The 27,889-nt window shown below is 33.7% G+C and overlaps 1 protein-coding gene across 2 annotated transcripts in view; it reads right to left on the reverse strand.

The window, feature by feature from the left end:
- STXBP5 (syntaxin binding protein 5) overlaps positions 1-27,889 on the reverse strand; it is a 166,184-nt gene that overhangs the window by 45,877 nt on the left and 92,418 nt on the right. Inside the window, exons 10-21 of one of the 2 annotated variants that reach the window (XM_007196901.2) lie at positions 27,261-27,415; positions 25,991-26,063; positions 24,511-24,658; positions 24,245-24,312; positions 23,940-23,980; positions 22,856-23,076; positions 22,187-22,365; positions 17,054-17,179; positions 14,438-14,589; positions 4,698-4,763; positions 154-213; positions 4-51 (exon numbers count right to left, since the gene is read on the reverse strand). In XM_007196901.2, coding sequence (XP_007196963.2) covers positions 4-51; positions 154-213; positions 4,698-4,763; positions 14,438-14,589; positions 17,054-17,179; positions 22,187-22,365; positions 22,856-23,076; positions 23,940-23,980; positions 24,245-24,312; positions 24,511-24,658; positions 25,991-26,063; positions 27,261-27,415 — 1,337 coding nt within the window. The remainder of the gene's footprint in view (positions 1-3; positions 52-153; positions 214-4,697; positions 4,764-14,437; positions 14,590-17,053; positions 17,180-22,186; positions 22,366-22,855; positions 23,077-23,939; positions 23,981-24,244; positions 24,313-24,510; positions 24,659-25,990; positions 26,064-27,260; positions 27,416-27,889) is intronic. The other variant, XM_007196903.2, reaches the window with a different exon arrangement.

Here is a 27,889-nt window from a genome sequence, read left to right on the forward strand (position 1 = left end):
TACCTATATCACTGGCTACCATCTTGGAAAACTTTCTGCTTTTGATCTTCACTGAAAATAATATTTTGATACAAAATGTCAAAATCTATTCAAAGTAAACTAAATGAATTAAATGTAATTAAAAGAAAATACTGTAAAATAAAGATACTATACCCTTTTCTATAAAATTATTCACTTTTTGTTCATCATCTGAATTGTGTGGTGATGAAGAACCTACACAAATGAAGACAATGGAAGGAACAGGTACATAGTCAGTCACAAACACTGAGTTGTCACAGGGAAAAGTACAAACAAAGTAATCTGGTAACCCCTAAAACAAGTTCCCATACTACTGGCCAGAAGAAAATATCATGTATATAGTTAATAATAATTCTTATAATATTACAGTAAGAACAGCAATCAGTAGTGCATTATCTTTCATGGTCGACCAATCTCTAGTATATATAAATATTAACCCTAATGTATAATAATTTTTCCATAAGTTACAACCATTTGGCAAAATCTTGGTATACATTTATAAGTTAGAGAACAGATAAAGAAAAATATCAGGAGTTATCTGTTTCTGAAAGAAAATGTAAAAATTCTTGATATTAGTTAACCGAATAAGGTTTATCTAGTAGCACTTAGAATCCTGTATAAGTACTATACTGGTAAAGTTTATTTTAGAGTTAGCTTTCTAGATACAAACTTTAAAATCATATATAAATTCTACTAGTACCATAGAGGTCTTTAAAATACTGAGGATGATACTTATAATTTTAGATATGTTCAAATATTTACTTAAATTTAATGAGGTAAGAAATATTTTATTTCAACTGTGACTTTCAATACGTTTCTCTAATAATTTTATAATTAAGCTTTTAGTCCTTTTTCCTTAAAAAGATGTTCTTAATTTTCATTGTATTTCTTTAATTTCTAACACAAACCTTTTATTATAAAGGGAATCCTAAGTAGTATTCTAGTTGACTTTATTATTAGAGTCAAACTACCTATCTTTATAACACATTTCAAATGATATCTCACCCATTAAAATTTTCACCATCTCTCCAGCTATAAATCACCTCCCCTTCTTTGAATTCCTGTAAAAGTTCACCTGTTACTTCTCTTATGATGTTAATCACTTAACGCCCTATATTTTAAGTTTACACACACCTGACCTTTCCCACTGAACTGAATTGAGAAGCTGGGACCCTATCTGATTGATATTTGCATCTCTTTTGGACTCAGTGGAGTGCTTTGCATGTAGGAATCTCTAAGTAAACATGTGCTGAACGAATAAAGCTTTTCTGCTAGAAATGACTATCTAGAACATAACTGGAAGTAAATAAAATGGTTTTTCTACGCTGATTTCTTTTTTATCCCGGTGAAAGTACTGAGCCTTAATAAATAAGGTCAAAATTTGACCTTCCCCCACAAAATCGTACTTTCTTTCTGTGGCCAGGTGGAAAACATCCTTGAAGTCTCTTCTCAGACCAAGTAAAGCCTGTCAACATTGGCAGGATCCAATTACTTCTAAGACAGTCTTATAAAAATTACTCTTTTAAAACTATGTTATTTTTGCTAAATAGCATTTATAGATCCTCATAAATCCTATATCAAAAAATATTACATAAGTAACACTGAGCTCAGCAACATTTTCAGGAATAGAAATAGGGTACACTCCTTTTTCATATAATATAATTCAGATTTAAAGAAGATAATGGTTATGAGAAGATGTTACATATACTTTAAAATATTCATCTCTGATACTACATAACCACATGGATGTACAAAAATTTATTAACACTTGTTTTATTTGATATATTTCATATCAGGCTAATAGCAAGATAGCATATCTGAACACAAATATAAAATTATAAAAATGTCCTGTATTTCTAACATAAAAATAGGCAACATAAGCCGTAAATGTGAATAAAAGAAGCAGATATATTTTTCCCCGAACTGAAAATGCCTACTACCAGTTGTCATAACTTCTGTGACAGCTCATGAAAAAGTTCCAAAAATGTTTTTAGCATTTCCTACTTGAATATATTTTTAAAATTAGATTAAATTAACACAGAAAATACATACAGCTTTTGGGTTTTTTTAGGGCACACAGAAACTCCTGAGGGCACCATCTCATGGTATGTAGCCTTGGGTTTTCTTTAATTTGAAATGTATATATACATACACACACACACACACACACACACACACACACACACACACACACACATTTTGGATGCAGCACTAAAATATATCCCAACATTAGAGAAGTGCTCAGTGAAGCAATCTGAGTTCTTTGAAATAAAGATCAAATGAAGATGGCAGAAATAATTTTGTATGTTACTTCAGGATGGCAGAATTAATTTTCTATTTCAGAGAGATTGTTGGTTTATTTAAAGATAAATGGAAAGGGAAAACTATATTCATAACTTAGATTTTCTCAGGATGATTTTTGAATAGAGCTTTGATATTAGTTGGCTAAACTGTTCAGATCACAAATCTTGGTTATGGGCTTTAAAAGCCTTTCAGAAAAGTTTCTCTTCACTTATACGTATTATTTCAAATGAACATATTGGTTTTGATAAAGGGCATATGGCTACTTTTCATTTTTATAATAGAGGTCCTCTTCTTAGTATTTATTAGGAATTCAGTTGAACTCCCAACCCACTTTTTATACATTTCTTCTCTCATAAACACAAACGTTGTTTTCTAGTAACTATTTCCAGAGCTTTATTTTAGTTTCTATGGTAGTTCTTAGTACTTATGCATGACTGACATCCATCTCCTGGTATATGAAACATGTATTAGGTACAACTACTGTCTACCAAAGTGTGGTTTGTTTTTTTTAAAAGTAGTCTTTTCTGATCTGCATGAATGAATATAACTCTTCAGGTAACTCTTCGTTCTTTCAGAGCATAATCAAAGACTAAACTAAATAAACTAAGAGTTTATATCTAAAGATGAGAATTTATGATTTATCAATGATTTCTGAGGTCACAATTTTTACTTTGCATTTCAACCTCACCTAAAAATATGCCTGGTGACATACAAATTTCTGCACGTTAAAACTATATTTTCTTTTCATGTGAACCAAAGAGCACAGTGTATTTGAAAATGCTGAATGATGTTTGAGTTTCTCTGGTACAAGAGAGAACCTGGAGGGTTTTTACCAGTATGCATTTTTTAATATTTATCTATTGAATAATTATGCTGAAATGTACTTACATATTTATCTACAATTACCTCTTGTTGGGTTACTCCAAATTGCTAGAAATATACACCTATTGAAAGTCTGACTTAGGGTGAAAAGGAGTATTAATTTACTTGGGCTGAGTCTTATTAAAACACATTTGATAGTCATTTAATATACTGAAAGACAATATATCACATGTCCAAGTTATCAAATGTGGCTTATAGTCTTAACATACTGACAAGTGCATTCATATGGCCTTTAGGGAAGGTGAGAAGATCAGAATAGTACTGTATATGGTTGGAGGAAGAAGAGTAATAATTAAGAGATATTATAATTCTAAATCATATTCAGAAATAACTCTAGTCCTGTGAGATGGGAAGTACGTGTTGTTCCATATTATTTGTTCAATGTTATTCTACCAACGTTCAGCCTTAATATTAGGTGCTAATGATATGAGTGATTCCTGTATTCCATGTTTTATTAGTGTAATGAGTGTACTTAAATATGAAATTTGAATATTAAGAAAACCAGAAGGTGCATATATTTTAAGAAAAGAAATGATTAACTTGAGCAATATCAGGAAAATGCAATTTTAAAAAGAAAACCTCACAAAAGTTCTGTTGGTCCTAGATCTAACAGAATGGTAAACTGAAATATGAGGGAGTAAAGTAAAATGCACCTCTCAATTTTTCCCATTCTTAAAATTATTTCTGATATAGAACTACCTACGCAAGGATCAAAATCTGTCTAAGAACAGTGTTACTTTATGTTAAGAACAATCTTTCCAGTAGAAAGATGATGAAAATTCCCAGCCAGAATGATTTAATAAATACGTCAGTTAAAATTATGAAGTTAACCTTATTAAATTTTAGCAAAGTTTCAATCCACTAAAAAAAATAGTAAATTCAGGACCCTCTTAATTGTAAGGAGACTCAAAAAGTAATGTTACTCTGAAATATTAATATATACATAGGTTACATGAGACTAATATACGGATAAGAAAGGACAAATGCTTTATTACAGATATAAAATTATATCTTGTATTACTTTGATCAAAAGCAAAAACAAATGTAACTAGTCTACAATTATTCTCACTGTCCACAGTCACCATTAGATAATAAGTATTAAAAATCTTTCATAACATTTAGGTGAACACTATTCATGGATTAGAGCACTATTCTACCAGATGACTCCAGCATGCTGAGAGCAAAGACAAAACTGTAGATGACGAAACCTTCGATCCAATGTTAAGAAGTAAAATACAATTTCCCAAAAAAGTGTAAATATTAGAAAGCTAAGTAAACAGTTACATGACTCTTAACAGGTAACAGCTGTAGATTTTTATCTAATGCATTCCTTTTCACTTAATGAGAATGCAAAGAATACAGTTATGATTTTAAGAATAAATATGTGACACAAAAGTTCCTTGTAGGTGTGTTTTAAACGCTTATCTATAAAAATTTGACAGGCTGTATTTTTTGTAGAATTATAATTAGTAATAAAATAAAAACCAAATTACCAGAAGTTGGAGATTTGCAGCGATCTTCTGGGACTACAGTCCCTTCACTAATATCGCACAGACCTGCTAAAAAACAAAACCAAAACCAAATCACACCACAAGTTTATATAAGTGCAGTTTTACCTCCTATTTACAGTATGTATTTAATGACAGTCCATTTAAAAAAAAACCCAGCAGGTTAGCAGACTATGCTGGCATTGATACTATGCTCATTAGTTTTGAGATAAGAATATAGGAGTATTCTGATATTAAAACACCTCAAACTAACACAGCAGTCATCAGTTAAACAAATAAGAAACAATTTCCAAAAGAGATAATTGGCTATTTTTCAGGGACATTAGATATAACACAGGATTTTGTTTAAAGTTGGCAATTTGAGGGCATATGACATACTTTTTATTGGATTTCACTTGAAGGAGAATAAATACTTGGTAATAAATTTGGTGATTTTTACATCATAAGGACTCTCAACTCAAACCTCAAAGTGGTTTCCCCTAAGTATATCTCAAGTACCTCCCTTAAATATCACTGAATAATAATTAAGAAAATACCGTGTGCTTCTAACTTTGCAATATTTAAAATACAAGCATACCTTGTTTTATTGCACTTTTCACTTTGCTTGTATTGTATTTTTTTTTTACAAATTGAAGGCTGTGGCAACCCTGCATTGAGAAAGCCTACAAGCACCATTGTTTTCAACAGCATTTGCTCACTTCGTGTCTCTATGTCACATCTCAGTAATTCTCATAATAATAATACAAAAGTCTGAAATATTGCATTTGTTATGGTGATCTGTGATCGGTGATCTCTGATGTTACTATTTTATTGTTTTGGGGCACCATGAACCACGCTCATGTAAGATGGCAAACTCAGTTGATAAATGTGTGTGTTCTGACTGCTCCACTGACCCGCCCTTCCCCCATTCCTCTCCGTCTCCTCAGGCCTCCCTATTCTCTGAGACACAATATTGAAAGTAGATCAGTTAATAACCCTACAGTGACCTCTAAGTGTTCAAGTGAAAGGAAGAGTCAGTCAGTCGCTCTCCTTTCTCTTTAAATCCAAAATGAGAAATAATTAAGCTTGGTGAGGAAGGCATGTCAAAAGCCCAGACAGGCTCAAAGCTAGGCCTCTTGAGCCAAATAGTTAGCCAAATTGTGACTGCAAAGGAAAAGTTCTTGAAGGAAGTTAGAAGTGCTACTCCAGTGAACACATGAATGATAAAGTGAAACAGCCTTAATGTTGATATGGAGAAAGTTTCAGTGGTTTGGATAGAAGATCAAATCAGCCACCACATTCCCTTAATCCAAAACCTAATCCAGAGGAAGGCCCTAACTCTCTTCAATTCTATGAAGATTGAGAGAGGTGGGGAAGCTGCAGAAAAGTATGAAGCTGGCAGAGGTTGGTTCATGACGTTTAAGGAAAGAAGCCATCTCCATAACATAAAAGGGCAGAGTGAAGCAGCAAGGGCTGATGTAGAAGCTGCAGCAAGTTATCCAGAAGATCTAGTAAGATAATTAATGAGGGTGGCTATACCAGACAATAGATTCTCAATGTAGATGAAACAGCCTTCTGTTGGAAGATGCCATCTAGGACGTGCATAGCTAGAGAGGAGAAGTTAATGCCTGGCTTCAAAGCTTCAAAGGACAGGATGACTCTCTTGTTAGGGGCTATGCAGCTGGTGACTTGAAATTGAAGCCAATGCTCATTTACCATTCTGAAGAATCCTAGGAACCTTAAGAATTATGTTAAATCTACTCTGCCTATGCTCTATACATGGAACAACAAAGCCTGGATGACAATACTTCTGTTTATAACATGGTTTATTAAATCTTTTAAGCCCACTGTTGAGATCTACTGTTCAGAAAAAAAATTCCTTTCAAAATATTACTGTTTATTGACAATGTACCTGGTTACCCAAAAGCTCTGATGGAAATGTACTATGAGATTAATGTTGCTTTCATGGCTGCCAACACAACATCTGTTCTGCAGCTCATGGGTCAAGGAGTAATTTCAACTTGCACATCTTATTATATTTCTTAAATAATATTATATATTTTATATATATATATTTTACATATAATATATTTCTGTCATTTTGTAAGGCTATAGCTGCCATAGATAGTGATTCCTCTGATGGATCTGAGCAAAGTCAATTGAAAACCATATGGAAAGGATTCACCATGCTAGATACCATTAAGAACATATGTGATTCATGGGAAGAGGTCAAAATACCAACATTAACAGGAGTTTGGAAGAAGTTGATTCCAACCCTCATGTTTGACTTTGAGAAGTTCAAGACTTTAGTGGAGGTAACTGCAGATGTGGTGGAAACAGCAAGAGAACTAGAATTAGAAAGGGAGTCCGAAGATGGGACCGAATTGCTACAATCTCATGATAAAACTTTAACAGATGAGGAGTTGCTTCTTATGGATGAACAAAGAAACTGGTTTCTTGAGATGAAATCTACCCCTGGTGAAGATGCTGGGAAGACTGTTGAAATGAGAACAAAGGATTTAGAATATTACATAAACTTAGTTGATAAAGTAGCGGCAGGGTTTGAGAGGGTTCGATTGTGAGTAAAATCGTGAAAGGAAGAGCCCATCGATGCAGCACACGTCACTGTTGTCTTATTTTAAGAAGTTACCATACCCATCCCAGCCTTCGGCAGCCACCACCCTGACCAGTCAGCAGCCTTCGACACTGAGGCAAGACCCTCCACCAGCAGAAAGGTTATGACCTGCTAAAAGCTCAGATAATGGTTTGTTAGATTTTTTAGCAATGAAGTATTTTAAAATCAAGGTCTGTACATTGTGTTTTTTTAGACATAATGCTACTGCACACTTAACAGACTACAGTATAGTGTAAACATAACTTTTATACACACTGGAAAACCAAAAAATACATGTGACTCGCTTTATTGCCATATTTGCTTTAATGTGGTGGTCTGGAACTGAACCTGCAATATCTCCGAGGTATGCCTGTACTGCACATTACTTATCTTCTAGGGCTATAACTCTTAAAAACTATACTATCACATTTTTAAAAGAGCTCTAAAGAAATACTTTCTTTTCACAGATATATATGAATCATATAAAACTAATCTATCTTATAGGATGGCCTCAATTCTTAGGAGAAACCCTAGCAAGGTATTTTACGCTATAGACAAAAACTATAAGGCATGGCAAAATGCAAAGTAAACAATATGGAAATTAATTTGCTTGGAGATTGAAATGAAAAGAATTCTTCCAAAGTATTTAAAAATTACAAATAAACACACACCAGGAGCTTGGGATAGCTGGGCAACAGACAAGAGGCTGCACGTCTAGGCCTCAGAAGTTGTCAGGTATGATATCGACATATGTGCATGTATGACCAGTATCTGCTTTTCAATTCGTCTGGTAAAATTCATGACGTCACAACCTCTACAGTCCCTAAGAAAGCTCTTATAGTAACATTTAGAGAACACTGAGTACTGAATTGGGTTTATGAGGAGTGTTTTCTATTTTGAACTATATATTATTTGTCTTCATTGGATAGGAAGCTTTTGAATGACAACAAGTAGTTTTTTTTTTCTTTTTAACTTTCATCACACTAAAGATTTTGGAAAAAAATAATAAAACTAGTCTTTACAGTTCTAAGATGACAGATGTAATTATAGGTATGCATTTATTAATCTCTGACAAAATATCTGTATATATAAATAAACTTTTTCTTGATAAAACACTAAGATAGCAGGTCTTTAAACAGTAGTGATATATAGTAACAATCTAAGTGTCCACTGGTGGATGCACAGACGAAAAAATGAGTTATACATATACAATGGAATATTATTCAGCCATAAAAATGAATGAAATTTTGCCATTTGTGACAATGTGGATGGACCTGAGGGCATTATGCTAAGTGAAGTAAGTCAGGCAGAGAAAGACAAATACCATATAATCTCACTTACATGTGGAATCTAAAAATATGGATGGTTGCCAGAGGTGGCGGGGGATGGGAGGAGAAATGGGTGAAGGGGGTCAAAAGGTAGAAACATCCAGTTATAAAATAAATAAGCTATGCAGATGTAATGAATACCATGATGACCACAGTTAATAACACTGTATTGCATATTTGAAAGTTGCTAAGAGAGTAGATCTTAAAAGTTCTTATCACAAGAAAAAAAATTTTTTAAACTACGTGAGGTGACGGATGTTAACTAGACTTACTGTGGTAATCATTCTGCACTGTATACAAATACCAAATCATCATATTGTCTACCTGAGACTAATATAACATTACATGTCAATCATACCTCAATTAAGTAAATAAATAAATAGTAGTGATTATATAGTCCAGTATTACAATGATCCTGGTACTAAATAAAATTTGAAACTTAAAGCCTTTGGTATTTTGTCAACTGCTACTAAACTCTATAAAAATGTAGTATGAGATGTAATTCCCATTCTTAAAATAGCCTAGGAAGAAACATTTAAGAAGCTAAATTGAAGAGTGTGATAGTGATAATTTAATTTAGATATTAAATTATTGAATGAGCTAAAAACCCCTTCCGTGCCTTCCATCTGACTCAGGGTAAAAGCCGAAGTCCAGCTCCACATGACTGGTTGATGTATATGATCCTATGGTATATGACTGTGGTATATATTATGTGACTATGGTGTATCCTCTCTGACTTTATTTCCTCTCCTTCTACGTACTTCCCCATCTCCCTTGCTCTCCCTACTTCAGCCACACTTACCGTTCACTGTAACCCTGAACTCACCAGTTACACTGCTTCTGAGCCACTGTACTTGCTCTTCTCTGCTTGAAATGTTCTCTCTACAGACATCCTCATGGAAAACAGCTGTCTCCTTTAAATCTTTGCTCAAGATATTTTATTTAGAATGTAACACCCTTGTCACTGATATTTCAAATGCCCCTCATTTAATTATTTTTCCCTTTGGCACTATTATGCAACTTACTGTACATTACCTATCTTTTAAAATTTCTGTCTTTTCCAGTATAATGTGAGTTCTATGAGGACAGAGATTTTTGTCTGTTTTATTACCTGTAACAGTGCATAGCACATGGTAGGTGCTCAATAAATATTTGTTGAATAACTGAATGAATATATATGAAAGGATTTCATAGCATATAATCTAATCCATTTTCTCTGTTGCTGCCAGATTCCCTTCAAGCAATATTCCTAGCAATACAGTTATCTAGGTTTTGCCTAAACGTATCCCAACCCAATTAGCTAGCTGGTAATAAATGACAATTACAAAGTTCTTGACACATTTAACTCTCACTGAAGCCAGTGAGGTAGACAGTATTATCCTCATTTTACAGAAGAAGAAACTGAGGCACTGAGTGTTTCAGGTATCTTATTCAGTGACAAACACCTAATTACGTCTAAAGACAGTCAATTTCACTGTCATTGTAATAGATATTTTACTGGCCAGAAGTTCTTGAGTACATTTGAGCCCAAAATTGTTTTCTCTACAGCCTGCTTTAAAAAGAGGAAGAAATACAATATAAATGGATAACTTAAAATCTTCTGTATCTCTCACACTAGTATATTCAGCAGTTATGTCGTATTATTGGCGTACCTTAAGTTGTGGTAACAGAACAACCACTTGAACGCCAACACTATTCCAGTCACAAGATGAGGCACATTACATATGCCCTTTCACTTAATAACTACACTAACTTTATGAAGTGATCACCCCCATTCTGAGGACTCTGAGCCTCGGAGTAGCATCTTCTCTAATGTAACACACATAAAAAGAGGGCTGAGATTTAACACAAATCTGCCTAAACTAACAACGAAACCTCCAAGCATGTTCACATGAACTGCCTGGGCCAGTTTTTTGTTCTGTATACATGTAATTATCTTTATAATCTAAACACAGGACTTAACATTTATTGCTGATAAACTTCATTTCCCTGGTTTAAGCTTATGATTTCTACCTATAATTACCTTTGGGGTTTTTATTCTGCCATCAAATGTATTAGTTATCCTTTAAACAGCAAAAATAAGCACACCTTCTCTTTCAATTGTTTAAACAGGAAGTTTAATTAACTATTTAAAATGTTCAACAAAGTATAATCATATGTTATTCAGTATTACATATCCACTAACTGAGGCACACTACATCAAATTAGTATCAGGCCACAAACCGACCCACTAGGTACCATGCTTTAATCCAGGAGTTGCCAAATGTTTTCTGTGAAGGTCCAGATTGGGTTTTGGGGCCAATTTGTCGCAACTGCTCAGCTCTAATATTGAAGCACAAAAGCAGCCATAGATAACACCTAAGTGAATTAGCATGGTGCTGCTCTAATAAAACTGTATTTCAAAAACAGGCAGTGGGCCATGGGCCAGATTTGGCCCGCAGACTGTAGTTTGCTGACTCCTGATTTAATCTTGCAACCATCATATTGAACTAGGTATTTAGGTCACTTCCACCTGTTTGGTTCAGAAAAGTATCATGGAATTCTTTATCAAATACCCAATTAACTTCAGGAAATATTATGTCAACAGGCTGCCATGAACTATCAATGTAGCTACCAGATTAAAAAAGTAATGCTGATTTTGGAACAACTTACTTTTAGTGAATTCCTGCTGACTTCTATTATTATCTCTATTTTCAATATGCACGTAAGGCATCAACTACTTAGCAAATCATTCTAGAATTCTGACTGACTTGTAAATCAAATTTACTGATTTGTAAAATATTTGACCTTCATCAATTGGGGGTACCATTTACAAATTTTCTTTACAAATTCTCTTGATATCTTTTCATTATTGCTTGGTTTGCCTTATTTGCATAATGTGGCTTAAACTTTAATTTCTCTTTATTATTTTTCATAATTTCCAGAGAGAAAAATCATTCTTAATGGAGAGTTGAGCAACAAAGTGATTTAGTTCTATACTCTATTTTTCAACTATCATTGCAAATCATCCTTAAAGTGGTGTCCTAATCCTTCCTTAACTATGTTTTCACTGTAACCAAACATTTTGCTATATTTCTCATTTTGGGGAATTCAGCCTTAATTCCACACAGTACTTATTGATCTATGCAACATTTTTATCCATCCTTGACTGTATCCCTTATTTCTTATATAGTCTCTTTCATTTCTTATAAGAAACACGAAGACAGAAATTTCAACTAGTACTACTGGGCTATTTCTTTTACTGTCTTATCGAAAATATTGATGACTTGACAGTAACTGCAATTACTGTAGAGCCCAAAACTTCATTTTTAGAGCCTCCTCTCTATAACTTTTGAAAATATCTTCCCTAAAGTCTAGATACAGCTTTGTGCATCTAATTTCCTTCTTTATTAAATTCTATATTTATCTATTTCCAAGCCTAAGTAAGCACTTTTTCTCATGTGTCTATTACTTTCACATCATTAATTAGATATTATATTCAGAATAGAAATTTCCTTATTGTGTCCTTCACTGAGTGAAAAAAGTGGCCAGCAAAACAAGAGGTATATTATCACGTTTCACTTTTAACAGAATTAAGACTATCAGCAGATATATATATAGGTAGTTGAAATACTTTATCACTACCTGTCCCTGTGACAGTTTCATAATTTTTATTATGAAAATACTATAGATATTTTATACAGCTATAAAACATTTAAACTTAAACAGTAACGTTTTACCTTATAAAATAATTTGAGTGCCATCTTATTCTTTACGAAAATATATTAGCACCTATTAGTAGCAAAAAAAAAAAATCTCTCCATTCATACTGATTACAAAAGATAGAAGGACAATTTCATGGTACTTGGTCTACACTTCAAGAACATATTATAAAATATACACTTTAGCAAAAATATCATTTTCGTATCAATGCAATTAAAGAATTTTAGTACCAATTATTCTACATTAGATTTTATTTGAAATATAAATAATGTATTTTAGAAGGCACAAATATTCTTAAAATGTTAAAGTATGCTTTAAAATGTTCTTTTAATTTTTATTTAAAACATAATCCTAAATATTGTTCAAGTGAGCATAACAACAATAAGTAAATATCTTAAACTGATGAAAACTTAAGTAGTTCTATTGTGCCTAAACATGTAACTCTTCAATACAAAATGAAGCAAATAATAATATGAATAATATTGTAAGGTTTACTACAGGATAAAGTAGCAAGCAATGGAATTCAAGAAAAAAAATTTAAAATCACACGGTAGAACTGGTCTCTATCCTTGGATGAATTTAGGTATTTAATTTCTAGTAATTTTATGTAAACTATGATGAGGTACTAACAAGAAAAGAAATTAATTAATTTCAGGAGTAATAAAACTTTTACTACTCTTCTATCAAGACAATGTTTAACTTTCTGACTCTAAATGTTAGTTCCTTTGCTTTATAAAGAAACTGGATTGCGACACAAACATTTCAATAGCTGTTTTCATATACATATTATGAGATGAATTTAAAGAATGAGTATATTATTTTCGATATAGGATGCTTCAATAGGCTCTTTTAAAAATAAATGAGAAAAAACAATTTTACAGACAAAATACACTGTCATGACTTTACCGACATGGAATAAATAACTTACATAAAAAAGAAGAACGGAGTTTTTTCACAGATTCAGAATATAAGCTAGAAACGCCGCACATGCAAGAAGTCACAATCAGCATACCTTAGTGAAGCAACGAAAAGCAGAAGGAAAAAAAAAAGGAGACAAAGATACTAGAATGGTATGGTTGGGACAACGATTTCTGCTGAAGATAACACATGACAAAATGATCACACAAACAAAAACAAAAAAAATATTCAACTATCACCAAAATGATAGTAAGGTCTACATCCCATCACCTTTTTCTTTTCTTCTCTCACGAATTATGAGAAGCATTTAGTATCAGCTAATAATGTCCTGAAAGCAACTGAGAGATGAATCTCAGAAAGAATTTTAATTCAGAGAGATTGAGTTAGGAAGTATAGATCAGAGTTTCCCAATGGCATTCTGCAAATGGGTTAGGTTAAGTCTGCCCCAAATGGAGTTCCCCTCAATCCCTGGTCCAGCTGGGCAGGTCCTGGGGAGTCTGGAGCCCAGAGGCCAGTTACTGCTAGAGGCCTCATTAATATATCCCTATATGCCAGAGATCCAATGCCATTTTCTGTCTGTGCCATGAGGTTTGGAAAAAAAAAGGTGAGGAGTACTATTATAAACAGCTAACTATACATGTGTTCCATGAGGAATTAGTATTAAAACATTTAAAATAAGACTAATTACCTAGCAAACACAAAAGAATGGTATGGAGAGAATTCTTAATGGATCTGGGCTTGCATTGAATCAAAGCTATCAGAGAATGCTGTATTTCATAGAGTTCAAATTCACTTTTGCATCTACATTTTTTTTCACATGGGAAATGATTCCTTTGAATTAAATAGTCAAAACAATAAACTGTTGGTCTCACAATACTAAACAATAAAAGGGACAGAACTGTGAAATTAACTTTTGTTCTATAATAATGGGATGAATTTTCCTGTCATTATAATTTAGCTAAAGAAGTCTGAAACTGTGGTTCTTTCCCAATGTTAAATAAAATCCTAGAATATTAAAAACAAAAGCATAAGCTAATAACAACACAAAACAAAAAAGAAGGCTGATACAGTTTATACAAACAGATGAAATCAGACAAGCTATCTACCTAATGGAAGTACTCATATTCACAGAAGTAACTCGGCATTTATGGAACACCTAAAGCTCAGGACTTTTTTCTTCTTACCTCCTGAAGGTTGTCGAGATTTACGAGGAGATCGGGGTTCTCTCCGATAAGGATCACTGGAGCCGCATAATTCAATAGTGCCCAGGTTGAGGAGTACTGCTTTCTGGAGGTAGTCAACCATTGCAATGCCACTACAATTGCCAAAAACTACCCTAGGAATAGCGAAAGAGCAAATATTTTAGCACAGATAAACAGCTACAAGGAAATGTATTGCAGTCTACAGGGCTAAAAAATCATGATGGGTCTCTAAGAAAATTCCTTTTGAAACAAAACACTATTAGTAGAGGGCTTCCCTGGTGGCGCAGTGGTTGAGAACTGCCTGCCAATGCAGGGGACACGGGTTCGAACCCTGGTCTGGGAAGATCCCACATGCCGCGGAGCAACTAGGCCCGTGAGCCACACTTACTGAGCCTGTGTGTCTGGAGCCTGTGCTCCGCAACAAGAGAGGCCGCGATAATAAGAGGCCCGCGCACCGTGATGAAGAGTGGCCCCCACTTGCCGCAACTAGAGAAAGCCCTCGTACAGAAACGAAGACCCACCACAGCCATAAAATAAATAAATAAATAAATAAATAAATAAATAAATAAATAAATAAAAATTAACAACAACAACAAAAAAAATAAAAAGTAGAAAGCATAAATCTTGGAGGCCTCCCTTTGGACTCTTCCAAATACCTTTTCAATTGTGAGTCGGGAAGTACAAACCAACTATGAACAAAGGAATTTTATTCTTTTAAGATCCCTTAAGCCAGGAATTGAAAGCTAAAATATATAGAGGGGCTATATAAGTAAGTAAAACAGGCTAACTAAGGACTGTGGTGAACTGGAGAGTGGACAACCCATCTAAAGAGGGGAAGCTTCAACTCAGTTCCTGCTGAATACTGCTGACCAGGAATGGAGACATGGGCCAGATAATCAAATTTTTCAATTAAAGCTCTAAATATGGATTTTCACATTAAATAGTGTTGGCAACTAGTTCAAATTTTAAAAATACACAAAAAAGGCTAAACAAAACACAACTGTGAGCCCAATGGGGCATGTGATCAACTGATTTGCAACTTTCTTTGAAACTTTCTATCGGTTCCTTTTCTTATTCCCTGTTTGTTTCTCTTATGGCTGTGGGCAGTAAAATATTAAAAAGGGGAACGTTTGTGTTTGTACATTGTGGGGCCCAAATAAAAGACATTAGAGAACACTATCTCAGACTACAGCCAGTCTTAGTTGGGTGCACAACCGCAAGAGATAGAGTAGGTGGTAGTAGTTATAAGGAGGAAGAAGAAAGATGAATGAGTCCCTAGGGCTAGAATCAAGGAAGGAGACAGTGACCTACACATAATAAATAGCTCTGGACTGAGCAGTTAGCATGTGGTTTCTCTTATACCACAATTAATTTTAACTATTAATTAATAGTTAATTTTTACTATTTACAACAGCCAGGACATGGAAGCAACCTAAGTGTCCATCGACAGATGAATGCATAAAGAAGATGTGGCACATATATACAATGGAATATTACTCAGCCATAAAAAGAAACGAAATTGAGTTATTTGGAGTGAGGTGGATGGACCTAGAGTCTGTCATACAGAGTGAAGTAAGTCAGCAAGAGAAAAATGAATACCGTATGCTAACACGTATATATGGAATCTAAAAAAAAAAAAAGAAAAAGAATGGTTCTGAAGAACCTAGGGGCAGGACAGGAATAAAGACGCAGACATAGAGAATGGACTTGAGGACACAGGGAGGGGGAAGGGTAAGCTGGGACGAAGTGAGAGAGTGACATGGATATATATACACTACCAAATGTAAAAGAGATAGCTAGTGGGAAGCAGTCGCAAAGCACAGGGAGATCAGCTTGGTGCTCTGTGACCACCTAGAGAGGTGGGATAGGGAGGGTGGGAGGGAGACGCGAAAGGGAGGAGAAATGGGGATATATGTATATGTACAGCTGATTCACTTTGTTATACAGCAGAAACTACACATCATTGTAAAGCATTTATACTCCAATAAAGATGTTTAAAAAAAAAAAAGACCCAACACAGCCAAAAATAAATAAATAAATAAATAAATTTATTTATTAAAAAAATAAATCAATCTATCCTATTATAATAAAAACTATGTACTACTAACACTATATACTTGAAGGCATGAATTGATAAATAAAAATACAGCTGTAGTATAGATGAATACTTTACTTAACTATTACTATGCCTTTACAATTTACACAAGTTAACTATGGAAGGAGAAAGAACAAATTATACAGCTATGGTTCAACATTTATAGAATCAATTTAGAACATAGTCTTCTGGGTTGATGTTGTTAGACCTTCATTATACCAAACATTACAAGGAAATTATGTCTCAGAGTACATCCAGGAGAGGATAGATTCACTGGTCCGTAAGATATTTAACTTGAAATCAGGAAGCAGTATAAGCATATCCAGAGTAAATTATTCAAAACAGAACTATGTTCCAAATAAACACTGAGTTTGCTCTGAAATTAAAGTTACACAACATCTTTTTAAGTGATACTATAATAAAGATCATCCGTTCTCTTTTTAAAAATATAAAAATGCATGGAACACGATGAAGAGACTGAGAAACACAGAAATTATACTTACAATCCATAGGAAGAATTAACTGCCAGACTGGTTATTTGTTGTGGTGGTTCTCCACTCACCCATACCAACTGAATAACTAATTCTGTCTGATAACCTGGAGACTGTTTAAGTGGAGAATTTTTAACTCTGTAAGAAAGGAAAACATGTTACCTGTTAACCCATCTTCAATTATCTTATTAGCCTATGTAATTATAAAGTCATGCATGAATAACTATATAGAAAATAACTTTATATATAAAATTGTAAAATATAAAAAATGTAAAAATCAGAATCCTGTCCTCTAGAATCATTTAGTCTAGTTGGAGATGAAACACCTAGATAAATCACAAAAATAAGAAATTATATGTAAGTTCCACATATAAACTGGGGAGGGAGGGATGGAAGAAGAACAGGGAAGGATGGGGAGAAGAATGAAGAGAAGCAGCCACTTAGGTATTAAGAGGAAAAAAATCAAGTTAGAGAAAAAAATCCAAGTTAGAAAAGTAGGCTTAAAACTTGAAAAAGGTATGGTATAACTAAATGAAAACTGGCCCAAAACATAAGGAGTTAAGGTAAAAGTATAAAAAATGTGAGCAATTTATTTTTGTTTGTATAACCACTTTTACTATTAAAAAAAAATCTTTTTTGACTTTGAGTTGGTAGTAGTTTTGATTGCACAGACTCTTCCCCTAATAACTGCTGCATAGTGTTAAAAAAATTGCTTTTGCAAAAAATATGCCAACAGGATAAAAAAGTAGGATAACCCATAGTCAAAAATTAACAAGTGTCTAAGTTTGGTCACAGTGGAAGGTGTGTGTAGTTAACAGTAAAAAAAAATCACTATAGCGAGACAGGCCAGGGCCAGACTTTACAGGGTCTTTAAGGTCCATCTGCAAAGGTTTGATGTTGGTAGAAAGAACTCAGGGCTCTCAAAAAAGCTAGAGTTTGAGTCTTGGTTCTGCCACTTACTAGTTGTCTTCCTGTCTAGAAGTGGGAATAATATTACCTAATCACAGTATGACAGCACTGTGAGTGCCTATGAAAGAGTTTTGTCAATGGTCAGATTATACAAAAGTAATATATTTTCATTATTAAAGAATTAAAAGCCAGTGAAGATTTATAAGAAATATTTTGGAAAGATTAACCGTAGAGGTATGCAAGACGAAGTACAATGAGACCCATGTGGAAGTTCCTGTGATTCTTGTGATGTGAAATAATAAGGTAGATTTCAAACACATGAAGTAAGTCTCAAAAGGGCTTGTAAATTCCATTAAGGTAGACACCTTGCAGTTACTTTTAATACTCTGGCAGAGACAGTACTCAATATTTACTGAATGAATGAATGAGCTGGAGGCTGATTAGAGATACAGGAGGGGAGAAAAAGAAGACAGTGATTCTAAGTTCCAAAAAAGAAAAAAAAGAAAGAAAAAAGATGTCAAGATGAAGAGCTAGTTTTAGAGGAAGATGTGGTTAACTTTGAGGTGATGGTAGAATCTTCAAGTGAACTATTCAGCAAACAGTTATACTCACTTATACTGAGTGAGTTCATACAAAACTTATACTGGTTAAACTTGTTATAAGCATGTTAGAGGGAGTGAAGGGGGGCGGTTTATAAATGTGAGACTTTCTAAGGAATAAAGTTACTTAGCTATAATACCCTGTCATACTTGCAAACTTCAAGTGATTTTGGAAGATAAAATTTTTTTAAAATGTGAGCAATTTATTTGTGTGTGACTACTTCTACTATTAAAAAAAAATCTACTTTTACTTTAAAGTGAGAACATTTTTGATTGCACAGACTCTCTCCAGTAATTGTTCTTGCAAAACATATATAAAGCCTGGTTACTCCAACAATTCTTGGGGCTTCTGCTCTGGAGTGAGTGTATAAGGGAAGGACAGCAGGAAGTCTATTCGATGTTCAATCTCCTGACACTAAACTCAGAGAACCTTTTGGATCATTTACTTGGTGCTTCTAGTGAAGAACACCATGACACCAGACTTTTTGCTGTCCTACTTGCTAGACTCACTCTAGGTAAGAAAAGGGTCAGGATGTTGTCGAAATTTCAGAGTAAACGTGAATCACCGAGGGTACCCCTAAAACAAACTGAGTTGCGGTCACATCTGCCTGTGCAAAGTCTTCAAGTTAACACACTCAGAACAGTACACTGGCTGATGCAGAAGTTCTGATTTCCCTCAGGGAAACACCCACTGCTTGGCTACAGCCATCCATCTTGAAAGACAAAAATAAAGACTGAGTAGCATTTCACCTCCACCAGAGACAGCCTCTGTTGATATAAGCACAGCCTGTAGAGTCTGAGTGTGCTATTTTCTCCCTGTATAAATTAGATAAGGTTCAAGGAAGTGTCTACCCTCCCTCTGGCATATTTAATGTGCACATTAGATTAGATTCTCAAGAGCAGGAACAGGCATTCGGGGATAATTTTAGAAGTGCATATTCAGGCACATTTAAGGTGTAAGTGATGAAGACACACAGAAGTCATGGAATTCTTATTTTACTCAGTATGAAGGAACAAAAAAGTTCTGAAGCAAAAATAAGTCAAACTTGCTGAAAAATCCCCAATTGGTAAAAAATTAGAAACTGAATCAAGAAATGATGAAATATGTTAGATTTTAAAAATACAAAATGGGGGTTGGGTGGGCGTTACGTTTAATGTCTACAACGGTTATATGCAAGTTACCATTTTAATGTTTTTAATATATACAAATTAATTTGTTTACTTTTTAAAGATAAAGGGTTGAACTTTTATAAAAAGCTCTGTAATTTGTACAAATGTATTTTAAATGTCAAAATAATGTTTGGAGGCTTTGCAGTTTCAAAATAATTTGTAGGTTTGGACTAATACCCTGCAAAAGCACAACTGAAATACTTAAATAAAACCAAACTTTCATTGGTAAAAGAGGTAAATTGAATAGCTGCTTTTAAAATGTTTCTTCAGAAAAACAATTATGTACAGGGAGGGATGGAGTGGGAGGCAGGGGTTAGCAGATGTAAGCTCTTCTATACAGAATGGATAAACAACAGGGTCCTACTGTATAGTACAGGGAACTATATTCAATATCCTATGATAAACCATAATGGAAAAACATATTAAAAAAAGAATATATATATATGTATGTATAACTGAATCATTTTGCCGTACAGAAGAAATTAACACATTGTAAATCAACTAGACTTCAATAGAAAAAAAACCCAAAAAACTCCCCAACCCAATTATGTACAAAAACATTTTGTATAAAAACAAACAAAAAAAAATCTAAGTATTAGTTATTTTCACATCAATTTAGCTATATTTCTGACTTTTAAAAATTGGCTTTTGAGATTGTGGACTAAAACAATGTGAAGTTAATAAATAACTGCACTAACCTGAAAACTATTAAAATGGTTAAAAAAAAGAAATATAACTCAAATTGCCTATGATTTTAAAAAGTCACTAGTGAATGTGTGGATTTTAGACAAAAATCTCAAACTTGTTACCAGAAATACGTTACCAAAATAAACCTCAAAGACAAATTGTACTTTATATGCTTATAAAAATTAAATTGACAAAAAGCAGGAGAAACACACATTAAAATCAGAAGAAATGGCATTAACAAAAATTTTACAAATTTAAGTTTAAAGTAAAGTAGTACAGAGTAAGTAACAAAAGGGAAAGATGTAGAATTCTTTTACTACCAAGTCTCATTCTATCTAAACATATGCCAGACTGTAGCAGAAAGGAGGTGTGTGTATATATACCTGAGAGAGAAAGGAAAGGGGAAGGGGAAGGGGAAGGGGGATGGGAAAGGGGAGGGGGGAGAGAGGGAGGAGAAACTTGAGACCTTTCTGAGAATGTACTGATAGGTGCTTAACCTCAATGCTTATATTCGTTAGGTCAGATCAGTCTCTCATCCTTGGCGTTACTGACATTCTGAACCGGGTCATTCTTTGTCGCGGGGCACCGTCTTGCGCACTGTAGGATGTTTTGCATCATCCCTGGCCTCTACACACTAGATGCCAGTAGCACCCCTTCTTCCCATTGTGACAAATAGTATCTCCAGACATTGCCAAACACACTCTGAGGAGCAAAATCATCCCAGTTTTGAGAACCACTGGCATAGAACACACAACCTCAAATTCATGTAAACATATAAAGAAGATTAAAAAAAACCAAACTCTACTTTTCTATAGATTTATATCACAAGTGATTGTCATATAAACCAATCTGCCTTATCTCTGGGGTGAATGCAATTTTGATTACACAGACATTCTCCACAGGAACTGCTGAACCATTCACCAATAAAAGATTCTAGCAGATCTAAAGCCAAAACAGTATAAAGCCCAGTTCTGTTAACAAATGCAAACTGTTTTTCTCGCCACCGGCCCCAGCTTGAACCTACTACAGCCTGGCTTCTGTCCCCCACTCTTGTACTGAATCTCTGACGTTTTCCATGACCAGTTTTCCGTCACTGCCCTAACCGACTTCTCTGTAAATGTAATACTTTTAATAAGTCTTCATGAACTCCTTCAATGATTTTAACTCTTTCCTCTTTCCTTTCTGTGCCATATTTAAGGCACGTATGCTTAACAAAATTTAAACACTCAATAATATAAATTGGACAGGAAAAAAGGAAAAATAAACTTTGTCCAATTTATTCCTGTAAAAAAGCAAAATGTATTCAAATCTGGATTTCCACAATGAAGGCATTTAAATAACGATACTGTGATGCTAGAGAAGATTCAGAAAAAGACAAGAAAATGATTACCCAACAACTGAATCTCTAAAGACTGAAAAAACAGAATTTTCAGAGTGGAAGAAAGCAGCCTAAATATACATTTGATCCACATATAAATCCAGACTAAAAAACAATGACGGATTTAGAAGGTGAAGCTTTAGAGGAAAGATCCATGCTCACCTACCAGTATGTTTAGAGATCAAATCTTAGTACTTTAAGGATAAAATCATGGAATGCAATCATATTCCTCTTGGTGCCACAGAAAAAAAGAGTTGAATTAACCACGGTGAAACACAAAAAGAGATGTGGTTATGTCATTTTACTCCATCACAGGAAGATGTTACTTCACTTTACGAATGCTTACAATTTATCTAAATTAAAAGATAACTTCCAAAACACCTGTATTTTTAGATAACTTACTTCAAACAAGGGACGTTATCACGAAGCCCATCAGATGAAGTGCTACTGGTAGAAGGATGAGACTGAGGAGGAACGGGCTGAGGATTGGCACTCCCGACTGGTGTCGGCAAAGGTGGTGCCTGTTCACCCTCTGGAGATTCCACATCACTTACCTCATACAACAGTCGAACTTCAAGCATCTGTTGTAAAAGTAAAAAGTTTACCCTCTCCTAATAATTACTGTTCATTTTATTACAGTTTATACATATACACATGTACACTACAGTGGAAAGAACATTAGTAAAGGAAAAATTTAGTGAGATTTCTAAAGGTAAGGATTTAGCAAAGATAAAAAACGTTCCTGACTCAGCTTTCTAAAAACGATCGTGTGTATGTGTGCAAGTACACGCACACATGCATTATGATTTTAGAATTTATGGCACGCCTGTTAATACTAAATTAGAGTATGCTCACACTTACATTAGCTTTCCTTAAATGAAACAGAATATATTTAAAGATTTAAATGTTCAGTAAGAAGATATACAAAGAAATATGACGTTTTGTCACAGAAGATAGATGGCAATGTAAATACTGAGGTGTTTTAAAACTGACTGCAAAGAACCTCCTAAATAATTCTAAAACTTTAAGATGTCAGACATCTGACATTGAAACTAATTAAGAGACTACTACCGGAATGCCTTCTGTAATCACTTCTTGTTTGCTGAATCTATAAATAATGACATGAGCTGAAACTCCAGCTATGCACAACATTCGACTTTCTGGACACCAGGAGATGATCTGAATGGCATACGGATCTTCATCTACAATGTCTGTGTTTGGCTTGTCATCTTTATTTCTTGACTTTTCAAATACTTTAGACGTCTTTAATTTATATAATACTTGTAGATTTACTAAAAAAAAAAAAAAAGATAAAATATGATATCTTAATATAAAAAGAATAAATATCAGGTAATATTTAATCAGTCATACCACATAAGGAAAATAAACTATATTTTTTGAACCACAGTTTTATTCCTAGGTCTACATTTCTCTACTATTCTTTTACATAATGCATTCACTGTACTCACTGACCAAAAAAGGTGTACTCATTGTATTCATTAAAAAGAAAAAAAAAATCACCATTATGATGAATTTAAATTATCTGAAAAAACAATGAGTAACAAAAAGATTTTGTTAAAAAAATTGCATAAATATAATAAAAATAGTAAGGCACATATTTTGCTTTGCAGATTTATTTTCTACATATTTTCTCTCTGAAAGGTACCAATATTATCTAACACTTCTACATGATGAAACATAATATACCCTGAGTTAACTGGATTCTAATTGCAAACATTATTCATTCAAAGCATTCTTTCCTTTTTTGCTAATGTAGCGACCATATATATTTCTCAAAGACAACACAAACTTTTGTGACATAAGTTTAGAATCAGGCATTAAAATTTTTCAGATTTCTGTTGATTTGAAACATATTCCCGCTTTTCCTATCTCTGAGTTAGGAAGAGAAGGTTTGAAGAAATACTGAAGAAAGGACTTGGGTATTTCTGCTGAAAATTATTCTTGACTTACTAATTAACATCCTTAAAATGTCTTTATCTATTATAAATTCTAAACTCATATACTTGATAAAGCAGGTATTAAATTTATAGTCTCTAAATTTCAAATTAAATGTTGGTTATGCAATTATTACAAAACAGGCTATATAAAAGCAATGATTGTAGAGCATGTAACAAACACGATTCAGAATACTTACTCGCAGAAGCATCCCAGAACTTAACTGACCCATCAGCGTGCCTGTGAAAAGCAAGTGAGTTAAGAATGTGTTGAAGAAAAAAAAATTACATTATTTCTCTCTTTGAAGTTAAATATATTGTTACTTAAAAAGATAGTCACCAAAATGAGGAAAAAGGTAAAATTTAGGGTAAACTGGCAGGTTCTATACAATAACTTATTTCTTATTATGTTACTGCAAGCACTACCTGCCCAATTAATTTTCATGTAGTCTTAATCTTGTTTAGTTATTATTGATTCATTAGGTGAAAATGGACTTTTACTTACCCTGTAATAATTATTTCTGAGTAGCTTTGAGCACCCAAGCCCCAACTGCCTCCATTAATGGGCCATTCCTGTAAGAAAAGATTATTGCATAAAGCAATTTCCAAGGATACTATATTTCTTCATAATACATCTATGACAAGAGTAAACAACATATTTCATATTCAAAAAGGATTTTCTCTCGAAAAGGTATCATTATCAACCACTCCAAGGTGATAAATATAAAATACTGAAATGTAACAGTAATTACTAAAACTCATGTTCAGTACCTTTTTGCTGTAACCTTGACGTTTCTGTCTAGCTCCAACAGAATAAAGTGCAGGAATAAGGTCCACAGGACAATCAGCAAAATATTCGCAACATGTAACAGGGGATTCATGTATACTCAAAGGGTAGGGATTTTCAAATATAGGATATCTTTAACAACAGGAAAAGAAAAATATTAACTTAATGAATTATTACCTATGATTAATACAACAATGAAAACTTAAAAAATATTTAAACTTATTTAATAATAAGTTATCCTTTGTTCCACATGGTCTTGTTATTTTCAAGAAGAAAAAAAAAATTCATTATTACAGGTAGCATACACTAAGTTGATATGAATTTAGGAATGCTTTAAAGTAAGGTAAATAATACTGTTCACTTACACTTTAGGGTTTCCCTATCTCAGTGCTATTCCCATTTTGGATCGGATAATTTATTATGGGGACTGTCCCGTGCATTGTGGATGTTTAGCAGGATCCCTGTCCTCTACCACTAGATGCCAGTAGCTCCCCTCCCCTCAACAGAAGATGTCTACACAGACATTGCCAAATATCTCTTGGGGGGCAAAATTGCCCCCAGTCGAGAAACACTGAAATATTGAATGGGTAAACTCATTTAAAACCATATTTAATGATTATCTCTCAGGAAATACAAATAAGTAATACAATGTTCTTCCATTCAAAAAATTTATAAGTAAACATACTATCATCTACGAACAAGCAGAATATGGGAAATACCACAAAAAGTTGCTAAGGAGCTATGGTGAGAATTTATGGATCAGATATGATATATCTGGTTAAGAGAGAATAAGAAAAGCTTGAAGAGGCTGCCTTTGAAAGTTATGTGGATTTTTGATGGCAGTGAAGCAAGTGGGATGTTTCAGCTGTTGGGAGCTACGTAAGAAAAGACATAGAAGTGTGGTGTTTGTTTAACACACCATTCAGTTTTTCTAGCGAACAGGCACCAGGTTGGAAATGTACCCTTAATTCCTTCAGTGTAGAGAAGCAGGCTGAGAAACTGTTTTTACACAAAAAACCAATAGAGAACTATAGTGGTTTAAAGAAAAGAGTAACATGATTGGGGTTGCATGTAAAATTACCTGACAATGTTTATGACACACGGCAACAGAAACTGAATATGGGTGGAGAGACTACAAGAATTTATCTGGAGGAAAGCTGTGATGGGGATGAATTTTGGACATATCTGATTTTGTGTGCCCCCAGAGTATCCAAGTATTGAGTTGAATCATATGAAATTTCAGAAATTCAACAAATTTTGACTTAAACAAGAAATTTCTATGAGTAACGTAACAGAGAAATTTGGCAGGTAATGAGAAACGTTTATCTGTTGTTCTAAACAGAGGTCCAGGTTATGGATATAAATGTAGCATTTTCAAAGAAATGAAACAGCCAATCCTATGCTAAAGAGACTCTTTTTTTCACCACACACTAAAGTAATTGCTCACCAAATTTTATTTCTTACCCATTTTGTGCAAGGTCTATAAGTACTAAATCCTTTTCTAGTAGAACAACCACAGCATATGGTTCTTGAAAATCTGGAATAGGAAAACAATGCATGAACAATAGTTTTAAATATGCGAGAGGACAGCAAATGAGATAACAAACATTTCTTGCTTAGTTTTTATTTTATTTTGTTCCATTCTCTCAAGTATTTAACATTCTGATGTTATACTTCATACAATGCAAGGTCAGTATGTTTTAAATGAGATAAATCTATATAATACCCCATAAAAAATTATTTATTCGGTAAAGATGAATTAGACAAGAAGCTCACAGTACCTTCCATGGTATTGCAAAGTCCAAGGCAGGACATGAACAACAAACCCCAAATTTAAATCTGAATACCCATAAGAACAACTCATACTGGATCTCACAGGAACCCACTAGAGTACTACCATAATATTATAATCTCTTTCTTGGGTATTTTCTATGTGCATGTTAACTATAAAATGCATTACATATTTATATCTCAATTAACTTCAAATAAAGTAAAAAAAGACCCAGCTAAATTCCTCTTGAAATAATAACATGCCAGTTGTAATGGTTAATTTCACGTGTTAACTTGTCTTTACTATGGTGCCCAGCTGTCTGGTCAAACACCAGTCTAGATGTTGCTGTGAAGGTATTTTTTAGATGTGACTAACATTTAAATTAGTAGATTCTGAGTAAAGCAGATTATCCTAGATAATGTGGGTGGGTCTCATCCAATCAGTTGAAGGCCTGAAGAGCAAAGACAGGAGGTGTTCTGAAAAATGCAATTTGCCTCAAGATGGCAACTTAGAAACCTGCTTGAGTTTCCAGCCTTCAGAATTCAGACTCAAGATTGCAAATCAAACTCTTTCCTGAATTTTCAGTCTGCAGTAAGTTTTCACAATTCCTTTAAAATAAATTCATATTCTTGCTCTCTTTTTCTCTCTAAAATCTCCTACTGGTTCTGTTTTTTTGGAGAACCGTAACTAATACACTAGTAATTTAGAGGATTTTAAAATGTTTCTTAATGTGGACAGTTTTGTTTATTCTTCAAAGGCACTTACTACTAAAATGTAATATTAAACAGATACAGTTTAAAAACAAAATTTACTTCTCAAATAAAATTTACAAAGTTATGAAGGTAGCATCTCTCCCATGGAAGAATTAGCACAATAGGATAAGGAAACTACTTAGATAACATATAGGTCTTTGTTCTGAATAACATATCTATAGAGAATGAACTTTAAAGACACAAAGCTTACCATTTGGGTATGGGGTTTCACACAGCGTCAGGAAATCAACAATTGAATAGTCCATTTCTAGCACTGCAGTACTTTTCCCATGCATAACTGTTAAGCAAGGTCTTCTTCCTACAGTATCGTATGACAAACCTCCTGATAAAATAATAAAAGGTTCCCTAGAAATAAAATACATAGTTAGGATTACAAATAGCATAGTGGAGTCTATTTTCTTGCTGTATCATAAATTTTTTTTTAGTGAAATAATAAAATCTTAAATTTTAACATTTTTATGCATCATTTAATTGAATACTCACATGTAGCTTTTTAAATTGCATTAGGTAAGACCCAGGTGAGTTCCTGAAAATTAACCTACAGTAAGAATGAACACTGACCACATTTGACTCTCATACCTCCCCTTTGGTCCCTAAGTTTTTTCCCTTTATCCTCTTCATACAATTTTCAAAATATTCTCTCTGGATTTCTCCTGATAAGTCTCTTAAATGCACTGTCATTATTTCCAATCCTAATAACGAGACCTTCTCAACAGAAATTCTAAGAGAGAATGCTAATACCCTAAGGCATCCATTGTATGTAATGAATTAACTTCTCATTGATGCATCAACAATGTACTAGCTACAAATCACCCTTGA

The sequence above is a fragment of the Balaenoptera acutorostrata genome, chromosome 14 (genome assembly GCF_949987535.1).
Source record: "Balaenoptera acutorostrata chromosome 14, mBalAcu1.1, whole genome shotgun sequence".
NCBI lineage: Eukaryota > Metazoa > Chordata > Mammalia > Artiodactyla > Balaenopteridae > Balaenoptera > Balaenoptera acutorostrata.